The sequence below is a fragment of the Moschus berezovskii genome, chromosome 1, assembly GCF_049115385.1.
Source record: "Moschus berezovskii isolate FMDL1 chromosome 1, NW_MosBer_1.0, whole genome shotgun sequence".
NCBI lineage: Eukaryota > Metazoa > Chordata > Mammalia > Artiodactyla > Moschidae > Moschus > Moschus berezovskii.
The window spans coordinates 135,103,873-135,118,818 of NC_142460.1; the positions used below are offsets into that span (position 1 = coordinate 135,103,873).

Consider the following 14,946-nt stretch of genomic DNA (forward strand, 5'->3'; position numbering starts at 1 on the left):
ATATTTGAGTTAATTGACAGCTGAAGAACTGCATATTTTGAAAATATGCTGTCTGGAAAGTGAGCATACCCTAGAATCACACAGAGGAACTATTTTATAAGAAATATAGAACAGTTGCTGTTTATGTCAGTGAGGAAAGAAAAAGAAACAGGAAATGAATGAATAATGAAGAGGAAGCTGGTGTCAGAAATAGGGAAATTTATGTTGAGTCAGAGAACCATTCTCATAGAGATTTGTCAGAATTTGATAGGGGTTTAGATAATGTCTTACTATCAGAATGACATCCCTGGTTAGATGTACATTTAATTACATTAACTGGGGAGAACAGAGCTGAGATGTTCATTATCATTACATTTCAATTAGACTTAAAAATTTCAACTGTGAATGAATAATGAGAATAACGAGTCTTAAATGATTGCATGAATAGAATCCATCCAGTGTAAAGTGAAATTCAGGTGATTTCTGCAGTATGGCCATGTTGAATGGAGGTGGATGTGGTACCTGTGTCTATCAGAACCAACACAGTGTTGTGGTTAATGAATTAGACTGGTGCTGCCCTGTCTGGGGTCCAGCTCCAAGGCTGCCATGTACTGTGTAACTAGGGGAGTTACTTAAACTCTTTTGCTTCAGAGTATTGAACATGGTGATGATGATAATGATGGTGCCCACCCTTTCTCATTGTGTGACCATCAAATGAGTTGGGTCTACACAAAGTGCTTTGAATGCTCTCTGGCTCATATTAAGCATTTTATAAATAGTAGCTGCTGCTGTTATTGCTAGAGAGGGATAAGGATTGGCAGACTTTGCTTTTCCTGTTCAGGTAGATTGACATCTAAAAACGCAGTTACAAAGATGATGATGCTTAGGTATTTAGCCTCACCATATTCCTCCATCAGATCATTCACCTCTGTGATTCCTCCACCTTACCTCTTGATGCCACTAGGGAAATTATTACCTCTAGAAGACTCCAGGCAGTCCTTTACGGATGTTGTCAACTGAAGCCTTACGTCTTCCCTATAAATTTGGAGTTCTGCTTGTAGGGCAAATCTGGCCCTCCCTTCCTGTTACATGGCCTCCTGAGCTAAGAATGGGTTTTCTATGGCTGAAAAAATATCAAAAGAAGAATAAAATTTTTTGACACGTGAAGTTTTATGAAATTCAGAGTTCAGCATCCTTAAGTTTTATTGAAACAGAACCATGCCAACTCATTTATGTATTGCTTGTGGTAGCAGAGTTGGGTAGTTGCATCTGAGACCAAATAGCCTGCAAAACCTAAAATATATACTATGAGGCCCTCTTCAGGGGCCTGTTTACCTACCCCTGAACTAAATAGTACTGTTCAATGCTTTACATTCTCCTAAAGCTTTTTGATTAAAAAATACTAGGCCAGAACTTTTCATTCAGTTTTTACTCTCCTAGTTTTTCTTTGTAAAATTGCTATTTCTTTTCTTAAATTTATCATGTATTGGCTATGAATCATTAATTCAGGGCTTTCTTGAGCACTCATGTGTTAATTATGAAGAACAACTTTAGGGTATCAGAATACTTTTACCTGAAGTTGTATATTATACCATGTGTACTGTTACTGAGAGAATGGTGTTTCTTTCATAGAATCTTAGAGTTGGAAGGGGCTTCAAGGTCATCTAGTTGTGCTCACTGATATTATAGATGAAGAAATGGAAACCCCAAGAGGTAATATAAGTGACCCACTGTCATAGGGCTAGGTCAGAATGAAGTCAGAACTAGTGTATATTACTTGTCTGAGTCTACTTCTGTTTCTGTCTTACCAACCCTAGATCCCTTAAAGCAACAGTCCAGGCCAGCTCATGTGTTAACACTGAAGGCCTTGCAGACACAGGCTCATCCAAAAGGGGTTGTTTCTGCAGAATATTCACGCTTAGGGTTTACTTGTCCCTGCTTCTTCTCTGGAGAAGTCTTTAAGGTGCTTTGGTAAAGAAGTTTAGCATCAAAGGATGAAAATACTGCTGTCCTTGGACTCATTTAACCATTTCTTTGAATTCTGATCAAATATTTTGTGGGGCACAGAGCAATGTTCATGGTCAAACGAAATAAAGCTCATGCAATGGGCACTGTATGCCCAGAAAACAGAAACAACGAGATTCAGGTTCTAACTAGTAATTGGTCCAAATGTTTTACTCTTGATTCTTCAGTTATTTTTCCCCCTGGGTCCTGGATCACCCTTTCACTTCCAGGTATATATAATGAGGTCCTACCTGAACTCTATGAGGAACAAGTGAATTTGAAAGAACTGGGCTGGTTATTCTCAAATGTTATAAAGGGAACAAGATGTGAAACAGATATTTACAGTTGAAAATCATTTCTGATTAACTTTAGGAGAAATAAGACCATATTTTATTTTCTTTCTAAGGCATAATCTCCTATAATCATAATTTGAATTACCTAAACATAGAAATGTTCTGAGTTACTACTAAGAGTTCAGTTAATATTTTGACTTAAATGAAAATCTGTCTGAGGTCACCTACTTGATGAATATTTTTCATTGACCTCTTCCTTTAACCTACTCCCACCTTCATTCTTTTCCTCTTCATTATCCTTTGAATTTTGAAGCTGAGTTTGGTTTTCTTTTCTTTCTTCCTTCGTTTTTTAAAAGATTTTTTGATGTGAACCATTTTTTTAAGATTTTTTTTTTTTTAGGTTGTTGTTCAATAGCTAATTCATGTCTGACTATTTGCAACCCCATAAACTGCAGCACACCAGGCTTCCCTGTCCTTCACTATCTCCCTGAGTTTGCTCAAACTCATGACCATTGAGTCAGTGATGCCATGCAACCATCTCATCCTTTGTCACCCCTTTCTCCTTTTGCCCTCAGTCTTTCCCAGTGTCAGGGTCTTTTCCAGTGAGTCATTTCTTCACATCAGGCGGCCAAAGTATTGGAGCTTCAGCATCAGTCCTTCCAGTGAATATTCAGGACTAATTTCCTTTAGGATGGACTGGTTCAATCTCCTTGCAATCCAAGGGACTCTCAAGAGTCTTCTCCAACACCACAGTTCAAAAGCATCAATTCTTCGGCACTCAGCTTTATTTATAGTACAACTCTCACATCAATACATGAAGAAGGTGATTGTGGTTTTCATTCTGTCTGCTCTCTGATGGAGAAGGGTAAGAGGCTTATGGAAGCTTCCTGATGGAAGAGACTGACTGAGGGTGAAACTGGGTCTTGTTCTGATAGGCGGGGCTATGCTCAGTAAATCCTTAATCCAATTTTCTGTTGATGGGTGGGGCTGTGTTCCCTCCCTGTTATTTCACAAAGGCCAAACTATGGTGGAGGTAATGAAGATAATGGTGACCTCCTTCAAAAGGTCCCATGCAATCACTGATGCACTGAGTGCCCCCAACCCTGCAGCAGGCCACCACTGACTCATGCCTCCACTGGAGACTCCTGGACACTCACAGGCAAGTCTGGGTCAGTCTCTTGTGGGGTCACTGCTCCTTTCTCCTGGGTCCTGGTACATATAAGGTTTTGTTTGTGCCCTTCAAGAATCTGTTTCCCCAGTCCTGTGTAAGTTCTGGTGGCTCTGTGGTCGGGTTAATGGCCACACCCAGGTCTACTGCACCCAGAGCCCCTGCCCCTGCAGCAGTCCTCTACTGACCCATACCTCCACAGGAGATACCCAAACATAGTTCTGTCTCAGTCTCTGTAGGTTTTCTGGGTCCTGATGTGCCCAAGGTTTGTTTGAGACCTCTAAGCATCTCTGGTGGGTATGGGGTTTGATTCTAACTGGGATTTTGCCCCTCCTACTATCTTGCTGGGGCTTCTCCTTAGAGATAGGGTTGACCAAAAAGTTCATTTGGATTTTTCCATAAGATGCTACAGAAAAACCTGACCAAACTTTTTTGGCCAACCCAATAAATAAGCTTCCTGGGTGATATGAATTGACCCTCATTTCCCAGCGAAGGGAATCACCTCCTGTGTCCTCCTCTCACCATTCTTATTGTCACTATTAGTAATTCACTAAGAGCCTGTGGATTGTGGGGTCTCAAAAGAATTTCTTCCCAAGTTTTGTGTTAATGATCAACGTCCTTGTGCATATTCTGTGAAAGTAGTTTTTATTTTGATGACAGTGTAAGTGGCAAGTGTTTCCTTGACCTTTCTTCAAGTGGGTGAAGCAGACCTTTGAGGAAGCTGATAAGAATGGTGATGGCTTATTGAACATTGAAGAGATACACCAACTGATGCACAAACTCAATGTCAATCTGCCCCGAAGAAAAGTCAGACAAATGTTTCAGGTATGTTTTCACAATGGGATTGATTTTACGTAAAATACACTTTGGAGGGTAATGGTATACTGAGATATTTCAAAAGGCTATTTTGTCTTGGTGGAAGCTAATATTACCTACTGTCTCTCGTTTTGTTTTTCTTTGAAGACAGAGGCATTTTATTTCATCAGAGAAAACTTCCCAAACTTAACATGCATCCACAATTTCACTTCCTAAAATATGTTGTTGTTGCCATTTTCAGAGTGATTATAAGCACTTTACTTGACAGTTAAATAACGGGTAAATAGGATGAAGTCCCTTGGAGAGGATAAGATCTCCTCTATCAACCTCATGGTCTGTTTTGAGGATCAGAGTAAAGACTAAATAGTGTGAAAAAATAGCACTTATGGAACTCCTCATGAGCCCTCTATTTTGTTTCAGAGGAGTTGAGGATTTTAGAATCCCTAAGATTTAGAAGTGCTGTATCACTCCTGCCATTTAGGGAGCTCTCCAGAAGTTCACTCACTGCTTGTTGGTATTAGATGAATGGTCTCTCCCTGTTTGAAAGTCCTGGAGGAAAATTCTTAGACCCAAATTTATCCTGTGTCCCCCAGCTGGGATTGTACTCAGCCTTCCGTCTAAAATGCTGAAGTTAGTTCTATTAAGACTGGCGCAAAGACAGTGTTCAATTATTAGTAATTACTAGAACATTAATTTTGGAAAGGCTTTTATTTGAAAATAAGTCATATACATAACCCATGTGTCGTAGTAATTTGCTAAGTGAGTAGGTAGTTCATAGTTTTTATGTGTAAAATTAAGAGGGTTATATCTTATGGTTAATGCGTTTTGCTCCCTTTGTTTTCTGACCTCATGTTATCAGAGGTGGTAAGGGTGGAAACGACATGAGGGGTGAGTTACCACAGTGAATGGAAGATGGAGGCTGGCTTTGATCTGTGACCTCTTACAGTTTCACATCCTGTGGTCCTGTCCTTGGAAGCTGGAGATAGTTTGCACTGTGGGAACTTGGTCCCATTGCACTGAAGAGAAAGGAAAGAAAAGGAAGAATTGAGACACACTATAAAAGGAACTAGAGGTGGAGAGAGAGACTGGAGGTGAACTGAGTTGTCACAGAGTGAACTGTCTGTAAACTACATGGGAAGGTTCGCCATGTTCCTGACACTCCCTGTGACACCTAACTTTTGTCCTGTTGTGAGCCCCATCTCCCATCAGTTCCTTTTCATAGATGTTCATCATGCTGGAGAGAGAGCCCTGATTAAATCAGAGAGGGCACACTTATAGAAGCGGACAAAGTCTATACCTACAAAAATAATGATCTGGGAGTACTTTTTGGAAGTAAGAGAAGTAACATTTAATTTTGACCTATTTTTACTTCTGTATTTTTAACCCTCTCCAGATAACTTGTCTCTAATGTACAAGTAGTTTGAGGATAAACCATGAAATGTTTATGTTAAAAGTCTTGTGAGTTCAAAGTTAATACTTCGGAGAAGTTTTTTACCCAAAAACTTTAAAATTCTTATTTTTTGTATTGGGGTGTAGCCAATTAACAATATTGTGGTAGTTTCAGGTGAACAGCGAAGGGACTCAGCCATACACATACATGTTTCCGCTTTCCCCCAAACCCTCCTCCCATCAAAGCTTGCATATAATATTGGCCAGAGTTCCATGTGCTATGCAGTGGGTTCTTGTTTGTTATCCATTTCAAAATAACAGTGTGTACATGACTTTCCCAAATTCCCTAACTATCCTTTCCCCCTAGCAACCATAAGTTCATTTTCTAAATCTATGATTCTCTTTGCTTTGTAAGTTCATCTGTATCATTTCTTTTTAGATTCCACATATAAGGGACATCATATGATATTTTTCCTTCTCTGTCTGACTTCAGTCAGTATGACACTCTCTAGGTCCATCCATGCTACTGCAAATGACATTATTTCATTCTTTTTAATGGCTGAGTAATATTCCATTGTATATATGTACCACATCTTCTTTATTCAGTCCTCTGTTGATGGATATTCAAATTGCTTATATGTCTTAGCTATTTTAAACAGTGCTGCAATGAACGTTGGGGTACCCTTTTGGATCATGTTTTTCTCTGGATATATGCCCAGGAATAGGATTTCAAGGTCACACGGTAGCTCAATTTTTAATTTTTTAAGGAACCTTGATACTGCTCTCCATAGCAGCTGCACCAATTTACATTCCCACCTACAGTGTAGGAAGGTTCCCTTCTACTTTGGAGATGTTTTAAGAAAGCATTAAGCTCTCTTTTTGTGACTTTGAATTTAAAGATTGAAAGACTTCTCAAGCAAGGAGTGACTGGAGAAGTAGCTGGGCTTCTAGCGTAAATATAGATTATTTCTGCCATAGATTTTGCATGTGGCTCATGGTGGAGTAATGGGAACAAGGATCTTAGTATTATTTTAAGGAGCATATTCTTTTCTTTTTTTTTTTTAACTGAATTACTGGTAAAGACATTAAATTCTTCCTGGAATTTTCTTTGCCTTCTTGTTGCAGTGCAAGATTCAACTGATTTTTAAAAAGTAATCTGTTAGGGTATGGATAGCTTCTTTTGAGGTCTTTGAGGTTATTGCTTGAAACTTCAGAGTGGTACTGTTCTTAATGGTTTAGGCATTTCCAAAGAAATCTTGAAAAATGTATCATCTCTCTATCCAGGGTTATATATTTTGAAAAAACTACAGCAGAAATATGAACACTAGACATACTTTCTTAGGATGCAAAGACTACAGCCAAGAGCCTCAAACACCAAAATTGTTGGTATTCTGTAGATCAATCTATCACTGCTTTTAAAATGACAGAAGGAAACAGCAATCAGCCTCAAAAAGAAACTCTGTGTGATGTAAATATCAGTCTGTTTGTTTATAGTTGACGCAAAGTTAGCAGAGTTTAAAGATATATTTTTATACACACTTTGACTTTCAAAGTTATGTTTAAAACCACATACCAGCTGACTATATCTCACAAAATCTATGTATTTCAAAATGCCATTCATCCCCTGTCAGTTTTGTTTGGTTTTACAACTGTGTTCACTTAGAATAGAGAACATATGAATGGATTGGTTACTCATTATATATTCCCAGCAGTTTTATGCTTTTATGACACATTCAGCCAGTCAGAAGGCAGGTACGTGGTAAAAGATCCTTGCTCAATAATTACTAGGAGCAGATAATTTCAACTAGAGATAAGTGCAAATGGATTTTTCAGGCAGGGAGGTACCAATGATGCTGCTGGCTGTAAGAGCAATAAGCTCTCTATGTAGAATTAAGAGATTCTTTTATAGGTAAAAGTTACATTTGATTGAACCACAGTTTAGAAGCTGATAAGAGACTAGTATTTTCATCATATATTGAATGTATTTTCTTTTTTGATTATGATTAGTCTTCTCTACAATTTCTTTTATTAGTTTTGTCAAAAGACCAGCTTTTGGCTTAATTGCTCACCTTTGATGTTATATCTTCTTGTTTTTTATTTTGTTTAGCTTTCTTCTTTTGTTTATAATTTATTTCCTTCTATTTTCCTTAGCTTAACTTTTTAATAGCTTTTGCAGTTGAATTGTTAGCTCATCTGATTTTAATTTACCTTGCTTTCCAATAAGTTGAAACCTTCAAGTTCCCCTCTAACTACTGCTTTAATGTCATCACACAAGTTTTAATACGTGGTGCATGTGTTTCCTTCTGTTTAATTTTCTATTTAGAAATGGGTTGTTTCCAGACAAAGTTTTTTAAGTTTTCTTTGTTGCTTTATAAATTTACTGTGGTCAGAGAAATTAGTTTTTATAAAGTTGATTCTTTATAATTTGAAACATTATTGTTGGCCTAATGTATAGTCAATTTTTAAATTGATCCATGTGTTCTGAAAAGAACATGTTTACCATTTGCAAAATGGGTATTAGCTTTTTATTGTAAATATTATTTCCCACTACTGAATTTCCTATTTCAAACTCTTACTGCTTTATTTTTTCTATGCCTCTTTCAGGAAGCTGATACAGATGAGAATCAGGGAACTCTGACTTTTGAAGAATTCTGTGTGTTTTACAAAATGATGTCTTTGAGACGAGACCTTTATCTGTTGCTTTTGAGCTACAGTGACAAGAAAGATCATCTAACTGTGGAAGAACTGGCTCAGTTTTTGAAGGTGGAACAAAAGGTATCATTAGACTGTTGAACTGAATGTTTACTTAAAAATACTTGTGAAAAATATATGGGTTTCTCTTAAGGCTGGGTGTAGGTATATTTTAAATTTAAGTTAGAGGGGTAAATATCACAATTCCAAAAAAATCTTATCTATGAGGTTTTAAAAATGTGTTCCCAGCAGCTTTAGAGAAATTGAATTAGTAAATTGAACACATACATAATTTTTAACCTTAAATATGCATATTTTTCTACAGAGTAGTGACTACTGTCTCATGTATTTCCTTTTAGGTACTACAGTAATATTTTCTTTATGTTAGTAATATAGCTAGGTATTTATTAACTAGGATATAATTCTTTTAAAAAATTATTTATTTGGCTGTACTAGTAGTTGCAGCAAGGGGAATCTAGTTCACTGATTGGGGATCAAACCTGGGCTCCCTGTTTTGGGAGCACGGAGTCTGACCGGACCACCAGGGAAGTCTCCTATGACATAATTTTTTTCTTTTTTTTAGTTGGAAGATAATTGCTTTACATTGTCGTTTTAGTTTCTGCCAAAAACAATGTGAGTCAGCCATAAGTATACATATGTCTCCTCCCTTTTGAACCTCCCTCCCACCCCCAGCCCATCTAGGTTGTCACAGAACACCAGTTGAGCTCCCTGTGTTATATAGCAACTTCCCATTAGCTATCCGTTTTACATATGGTAACATACATGTTTCAGTGCTACTCTCTCAATTCATCCCACCCTCTCCTTTCCTCACTGGGTCCAGCAGTCTATTCTTTATGTCCCCGTCTCTATTCTTGCCCTGCAAATAGGTTCTTCAGTACCATTTTTTCTAGATTCCATATATATGCTTTAATACACAATATTTGTTTTTCTCTGATTTCCTTCACTCTGATTAATAGGCTCTAGATTCATTCACCTAGAACTGACTCAAATTTATTCCGTTTTATGGCTCAGTAATATTCCATTCTATATATGTACCACAAATTCTTAATCCATTCATCTGCCCTATGACATAATTCTTAACTAGCAACATAGTGAGTGAGTGAGTGAGTGAAGTCGCTCAGTCGTGTCTGACTCTTTGCGACCCCATGGACTGTAGTCTACCAGGCTCCTCCGTCCATTGGTAAATATCTTCCCTCACACCTTGCCCTATGCATCTCTTCCATATGGCTGTTCCTGAGTTGTATACTTTATAATAAACTGGTAATGGTAACTAAAGCACCTTTCTGAATTCTGTAAGTCATTCTTGTAAAACTTAGAAACTGAGTCACAGGAACTGACAAAGGCTTTCTCCTTAACAAACTCTAGGCAGGCTTTTTGGAGCCATTTTTTCTACTGGGTTCCATCCTTCGGCCTTGCCCTTAAGAATCCAGTTGTAGCAAAATTCTAAGTCGGTTTAACAAGAATCTCTATCCTTGACATCTAGTCACCTTCGATGTCTGATAAAATTCCTCATCTACTGCTATTCCCTGGGTGATATTTGATCACCTTGGTCTGCATTTCAGGAAGAATCCTATTAGATTGGGTTAGCCAAAATCCCCGCTTCTGCCTCGAGTTTCTTCCACTGATCCCTACTTTGCTCCTTGGCTATAAATCCCTGCTGCTGCTCAGTCACTTCAGTCATGTCCGACTCTGTGTGACCCCATAGACGGAAGCCCACCAGGCTCCCCGGTCCCTGGGATTCTCCAGGCAAGAACACAGGAGTGGGTTGCCATTTCCTTCTCCAATCCCTACTTGTATTCAAAATTGAATCAGTTCTATACTGAGTTCTGTTTTCCCCTTTTGCAGTAGTTAACTGATTAAAATCTGTTTTTAGTTTTAACCCACTTCCAGTTCTGATTATTCCTTGACAGAACTCCCAAATTTTTTAATAGGTCAGGTAGAACTGGGATAGCCTAAGCACCTCATTTGTGGCTGGCATCTGAAATAGGGGCAGTCTGTGGGCCTGAGTCTTGTGAGGTCTAATGCTAACTCCAGGTGGTCAATGTCAGAACTGATTTGCATCATTGGAACCCAGTTGGTGTCAGAGAATCAGAGATTCAGTGGTGTCAGAAAAAAGACACTAGACCTGGTAATATTTTACTTTGTTCCATTACCACCATCACATACATTTTAGGCATAACAGACTTATAAATTTCATTGTTGCTTTCCTAAGGATTAAGCCAGATAGTATTAGCAAAATGTTTTATCACAACCAGTTATTAAATTAGTTTGATAATTTGGCAAAGGCTGAGATTCTCCATTAACAAAGTTAGTTCTAAGACAAGTAGAAAATGGGAATGGAGTAATAGAAGAATTTTTTCCCCCCAGAGAATATGCCTTTCTAAATCTCTATTACCCTGTTTCTTGTAATTATAACTACTCCCGCTTTCTCATCAGAAGAACTCTTCCTAGTATAGTGGAAAGACCATTAGACCAGGAGTCTAAAAGTTCTGCATTTCACACCTGGCAAGTTTTTTTTTTTTTAATTTGAGGATAATTGCTTTACAATGTTGTGTTAGTTTCACTAAGCTTTATTGGTTGGAGAATTTTGCACAGACCAATCCATATTGTTTCTGAGCCTTGGTTTCCTAATCTATAAAGGGGAGTTAATACCTACCATCCTTATCTCACAGTGTCAGATTGAAAATTGATAGGGATGATGAATGTGAAAGCCCTTTGACAGAGATATTTGGAAGCACAACAGTGTGAAAAATTAAAATGTTTAAAGATACTGACTTCAAATTCATTTGTGCTAGTGGAATTTACCCAATCTATCTGAATAGCAGTAGTGGATGTCACTTGCTAAGGGGCATGTGTTTTTTGCCTCCTTTTATTATATTGACATTCAACCAGTAAATTTTAGTTGGGCAAAATAGAAGCCACTGTTCTGTGACTTCTGCTTCTGGCAGATGATTACCCATTTCCAGTTTAATTTTCTAAACTAGCTTGAAGCTACATGTGGATTTAACACAAAATAAATTTTTAAAAATTATCATGTATTAATGAACTGAACTGAAGAGGCATAAACCATAAGGAAAATATTAACGTCCTGAAACTTTTATATGTGGTCCAATATATCAAGCATCATAAAATTAATGTCAGGTTCAAACTAGGAAAATACAATATACAAAAGAGAAAAATAGTGAATTTCCCTAGTGTAGAAAGTGCTCTACAGACTACTGGGGGAGAAATGAATACTCAGTAGAAAAATGTGCAAAACATAAAAAAATTTTACAATGTCAATAACATTAAAAATGTTCATCCTCCACTAGTAATTAAAGAATGTGAAGTAAAACCAAGAGACCATTTTTCAGCCATCAAATTAATAAAGGTTAAAATATAGTATGAAACATAGTATACGTATATTTCTGGTGAAGTTGTGAAATGATACAATCTTTCTATAGGGTAGTTTTATTATTTATCAATTTTTACATAATATATAAAACTTTGACCAATCCATTTTACTTCTAATAATTTATCCTAAGGAAATAGTTGTGCATAGAAAAAAGTTATTAAGTTGTGCATTTCAGCATTTTTTAACATAGAGAAAAATTGGACATAATCTAAGTGTGCAGCAGGAGAGTCATTAGTCAAGAGTTTTGTAGGGTTTTGAGTTTTGAAATGGGATTTTCACAGTGTAACAAATCTGAGGCAATTTGACAGTCCGTATGGCAGCAATTCATTCATTTCTGATGGCATCAGATTGGTGTAGACACCAGAGTATTCAAATTTTACAGATTTACTCAGTTGTGAAATGAAATGTCACTGCTGGCCACATATGTTGTCCAGGATTATGGGAATTCAAATATTGGCCTGTAGGTCAGACATTTTTATTTCACTGAAGCACTTTGAAAATTGATTTGATGACTTTGACAAGTCCAGTTGCTGTTTGATTAGGGCTTTCATCCTTAAAATATGATATGCTCAGAGAAATTCTCACTGTCTTATATATCCATGAAGAAGTGCCAGTTAGGGAAGAAGCCAGTTGGCTAGATTTTCCCTTCTGTCACTTCCTTGCATCCACAGATCAATATCACACACATCCATTTGTCTGTGGTTCTAGAGTACATAGGTTGGTTGAGTTTTTCTTTTTGGTTGAGTTTTCCCTTTTCCAGTTTTTCTATTTTTTAAAAATTAAACATATGTATATTTTAAGTTCTACAGTGTTGTGTTGGTTTCTGCCATACAACAGTGCAGATCAGTCACAGTTATAAATATATCCCCTCCCTCCCTCCCTAGACTCCCCCACTACCCCCATCCCATCCCTCCAGGTCATCACAGAGCAGCAGACTGGGCTTTCCCTGTGCTACTCAGCAACCTGCCAGAAAGGGATAGTTCTAGCAAGGAAAGGGACCAGCCATCCATCTTATACCTGATATATATATATCGTGTATAATTGATGCTACCCTCTTCATTCATCCCACTCTCTCCCTGCAGCACTGTGTCCACAAGTCCACTCTCCACATCTGCATCTCCATTCCTTCCCTGGGGCTGAATGTATTTTTTGTTTGATTCTTTTCAGAGTTTTGGTTTAGGAGTAAGAATCTGATATCATTCCCTTCACCCTCCTTGACAGCCTTTCTTAGCAAGCCTCTACCTTTTTTTTAATCCTTTTGTTTCTCATGTATTGAATAGTGAGGAAGAGAAGGCAGGAATATTGAAGCATCTTTATAGTTTGCAAATGCTTCTAGCTGTTAACCAAGAGCAAAGACACTGCCATAGATGAGTTAAAAGCAGATTTCTACTTATATGTGGCTTTTTAGCTGAAATAGGCATGTAGTTGGTTAATTCCAGGGGAATTTTCAGAACTTTTGTGATCCCATGCTAGAAGGCTCTCTTCTTATTGAACTTTATATGACACAGACCTATATATTGTCCCTTTGTGGCGGTTCAAACAGTTGCTCATTTTGCCTTTTTGTTTTTTTCTGTTGAAATATACCCTTGATTCTTCTGGTCCAATTATATAAGTGTCATTTTTGCCCTCTCCCTTCATTACCCTTTACTGAATCCAGACTGGTTTGGTGAAAGTCATGGTCATTCTAATATCACCTCTCTTGTGAGAAATAATTGTAAATTCTTCTCTGCTAGAACTATCCCCTTCTGGTGTCAGTGTTCCTTTATCTGTTATTTTTAAAGCATTCTCCTCATCATAAAAAGCATTCCATTAAGAGCCTTTCCCAAATCTGTTTCATTTTTCTTAATCATTCGCAATTAAAGCAGTTGAGAGACTGTTTAGAGTAATTGTGTCTTGTTATATTTTTTCTCTTGAATACAGTTCCCCAAAGACATTTTCTATGAAATAGCTTTGTGTTTAAATGCTTTGAAATTTGTACCTTAATTTTAGGATGAGTTAGAGTAGCCATTTTGGGGAGATAAACAGTTATTGCGGTTGTCTTTTTTAGTTGGAAACTGAATGACCATTCATTTAGAGATGTTTCTCTGCTCCCTCGTGAAATTGCCAAAAAAATATAGTAAAAAGACCTCTGCTCCCTATAAAACCTCAAGGACAAAGAGAATAAGAGAGGATACAGAAACAGCAAAATTTTGAAACTTGTCTGATCTAAAGGAGACCCCTGAGCACTGAAACCCAAGCCCACTGAGCAAGAAACCACAAAACACATTAATTTGCCTGGAAGAACCCCAGAAAGCTCAAGAACGAAATTCACACAATACTCTGAAAATCTGGGGGGAGGAGCAGGGGTTGAAAGCACAAGCGTTGGTTGGCAGTCTGATGCAGATGCCACTAGGGCTCCAGATCCTCTCCCCTCCCTGTGGGAGCAGGGCAGCTGTCCCTTCTACACCCTGGCATGAAACTGAAAATAAGAACTTGAGGCGGAAAGACCAGAAGACTCTGGACTTAGTCATACCAGGCACACCTGAGCAAGGCACTGAAACATAGGAGATGTGTCAGGTGGTTTTTAAAGACGGCTGCAGTAGTTCCCGTGTCCCTGTACGTGTGTTGCTTTACAACATGACTTTGCTTCTCCTCCTGTCAAGAAGTGGAGTCTATTTTTCTGCCCCTTCAACCTGGGCTGACTCCATGACTTGGTTTGACTAGTGGATTGTGGCAGAATTGATGTACAAGGAATGTAGGCTTCAGAGTCTTGGCAGTTCCCTTCATGACCCATTGGGGCTGTGAGACTATCATGTGAGGAAGCTGGGTACTTTCTCTGAGGAGGAGAGACCACATAAAGAGGCCCAGGCAACAGCAACCACAGTCATGTCGGTGAAGCCATTTTGGACTATATGCCTGTAGTCATTATAGCAGAGGATTTCCTCAAACGTGTGGTAAGCCCTGGTTATTTAAAGCTCATTTTTTAAACTGACTATTTAAAAACCTATTTAAAAGTAAAGCAAGGAAAAATTGGTTGAAAGCTCTGTGTTCTAGCTGCCTGTTTTTACCTAGAAACCCCCAGGTGAAAACAGGATAATTGTGTGGCTGGACCCAGTTTCACTTACCATCCTACATAATTGGGAACAAGTTAGTGGTGGTGGTTTTAAGCCTCTTAAGTTTTGGAAACAGATAATGAGTACAAAGATTAAGTG

The 14,946-nt window shown here is 38.0% G+C and overlaps 1 protein-coding gene across 2 annotated transcripts in view; it reads left to right on the forward strand.

The window, feature by feature from the left end:
• PLCH1 (phospholipase C eta 1) overlaps window positions 1-14,946 on the forward strand; it is a 249,971-nt gene that overhangs the window by 151,115 nt on the left and 83,910 nt on the right. The window contains exons 6-7 of one of the 2 annotated variants that reach the window (XM_088839585.1): window positions 4,139-4,269; window positions 8,254-8,424. In XM_088839585.1, the coding sequence (XP_088695711.1) occupies window positions 4,139-4,269; window positions 8,254-8,424 (302 nt within the window). Of the gene's footprint in view, window positions 1-4,078; window positions 4,270-8,253; window positions 8,425-14,946 lie in introns of those variants that run through there. The other variant, XM_088839584.1, reaches the window with a different exon arrangement.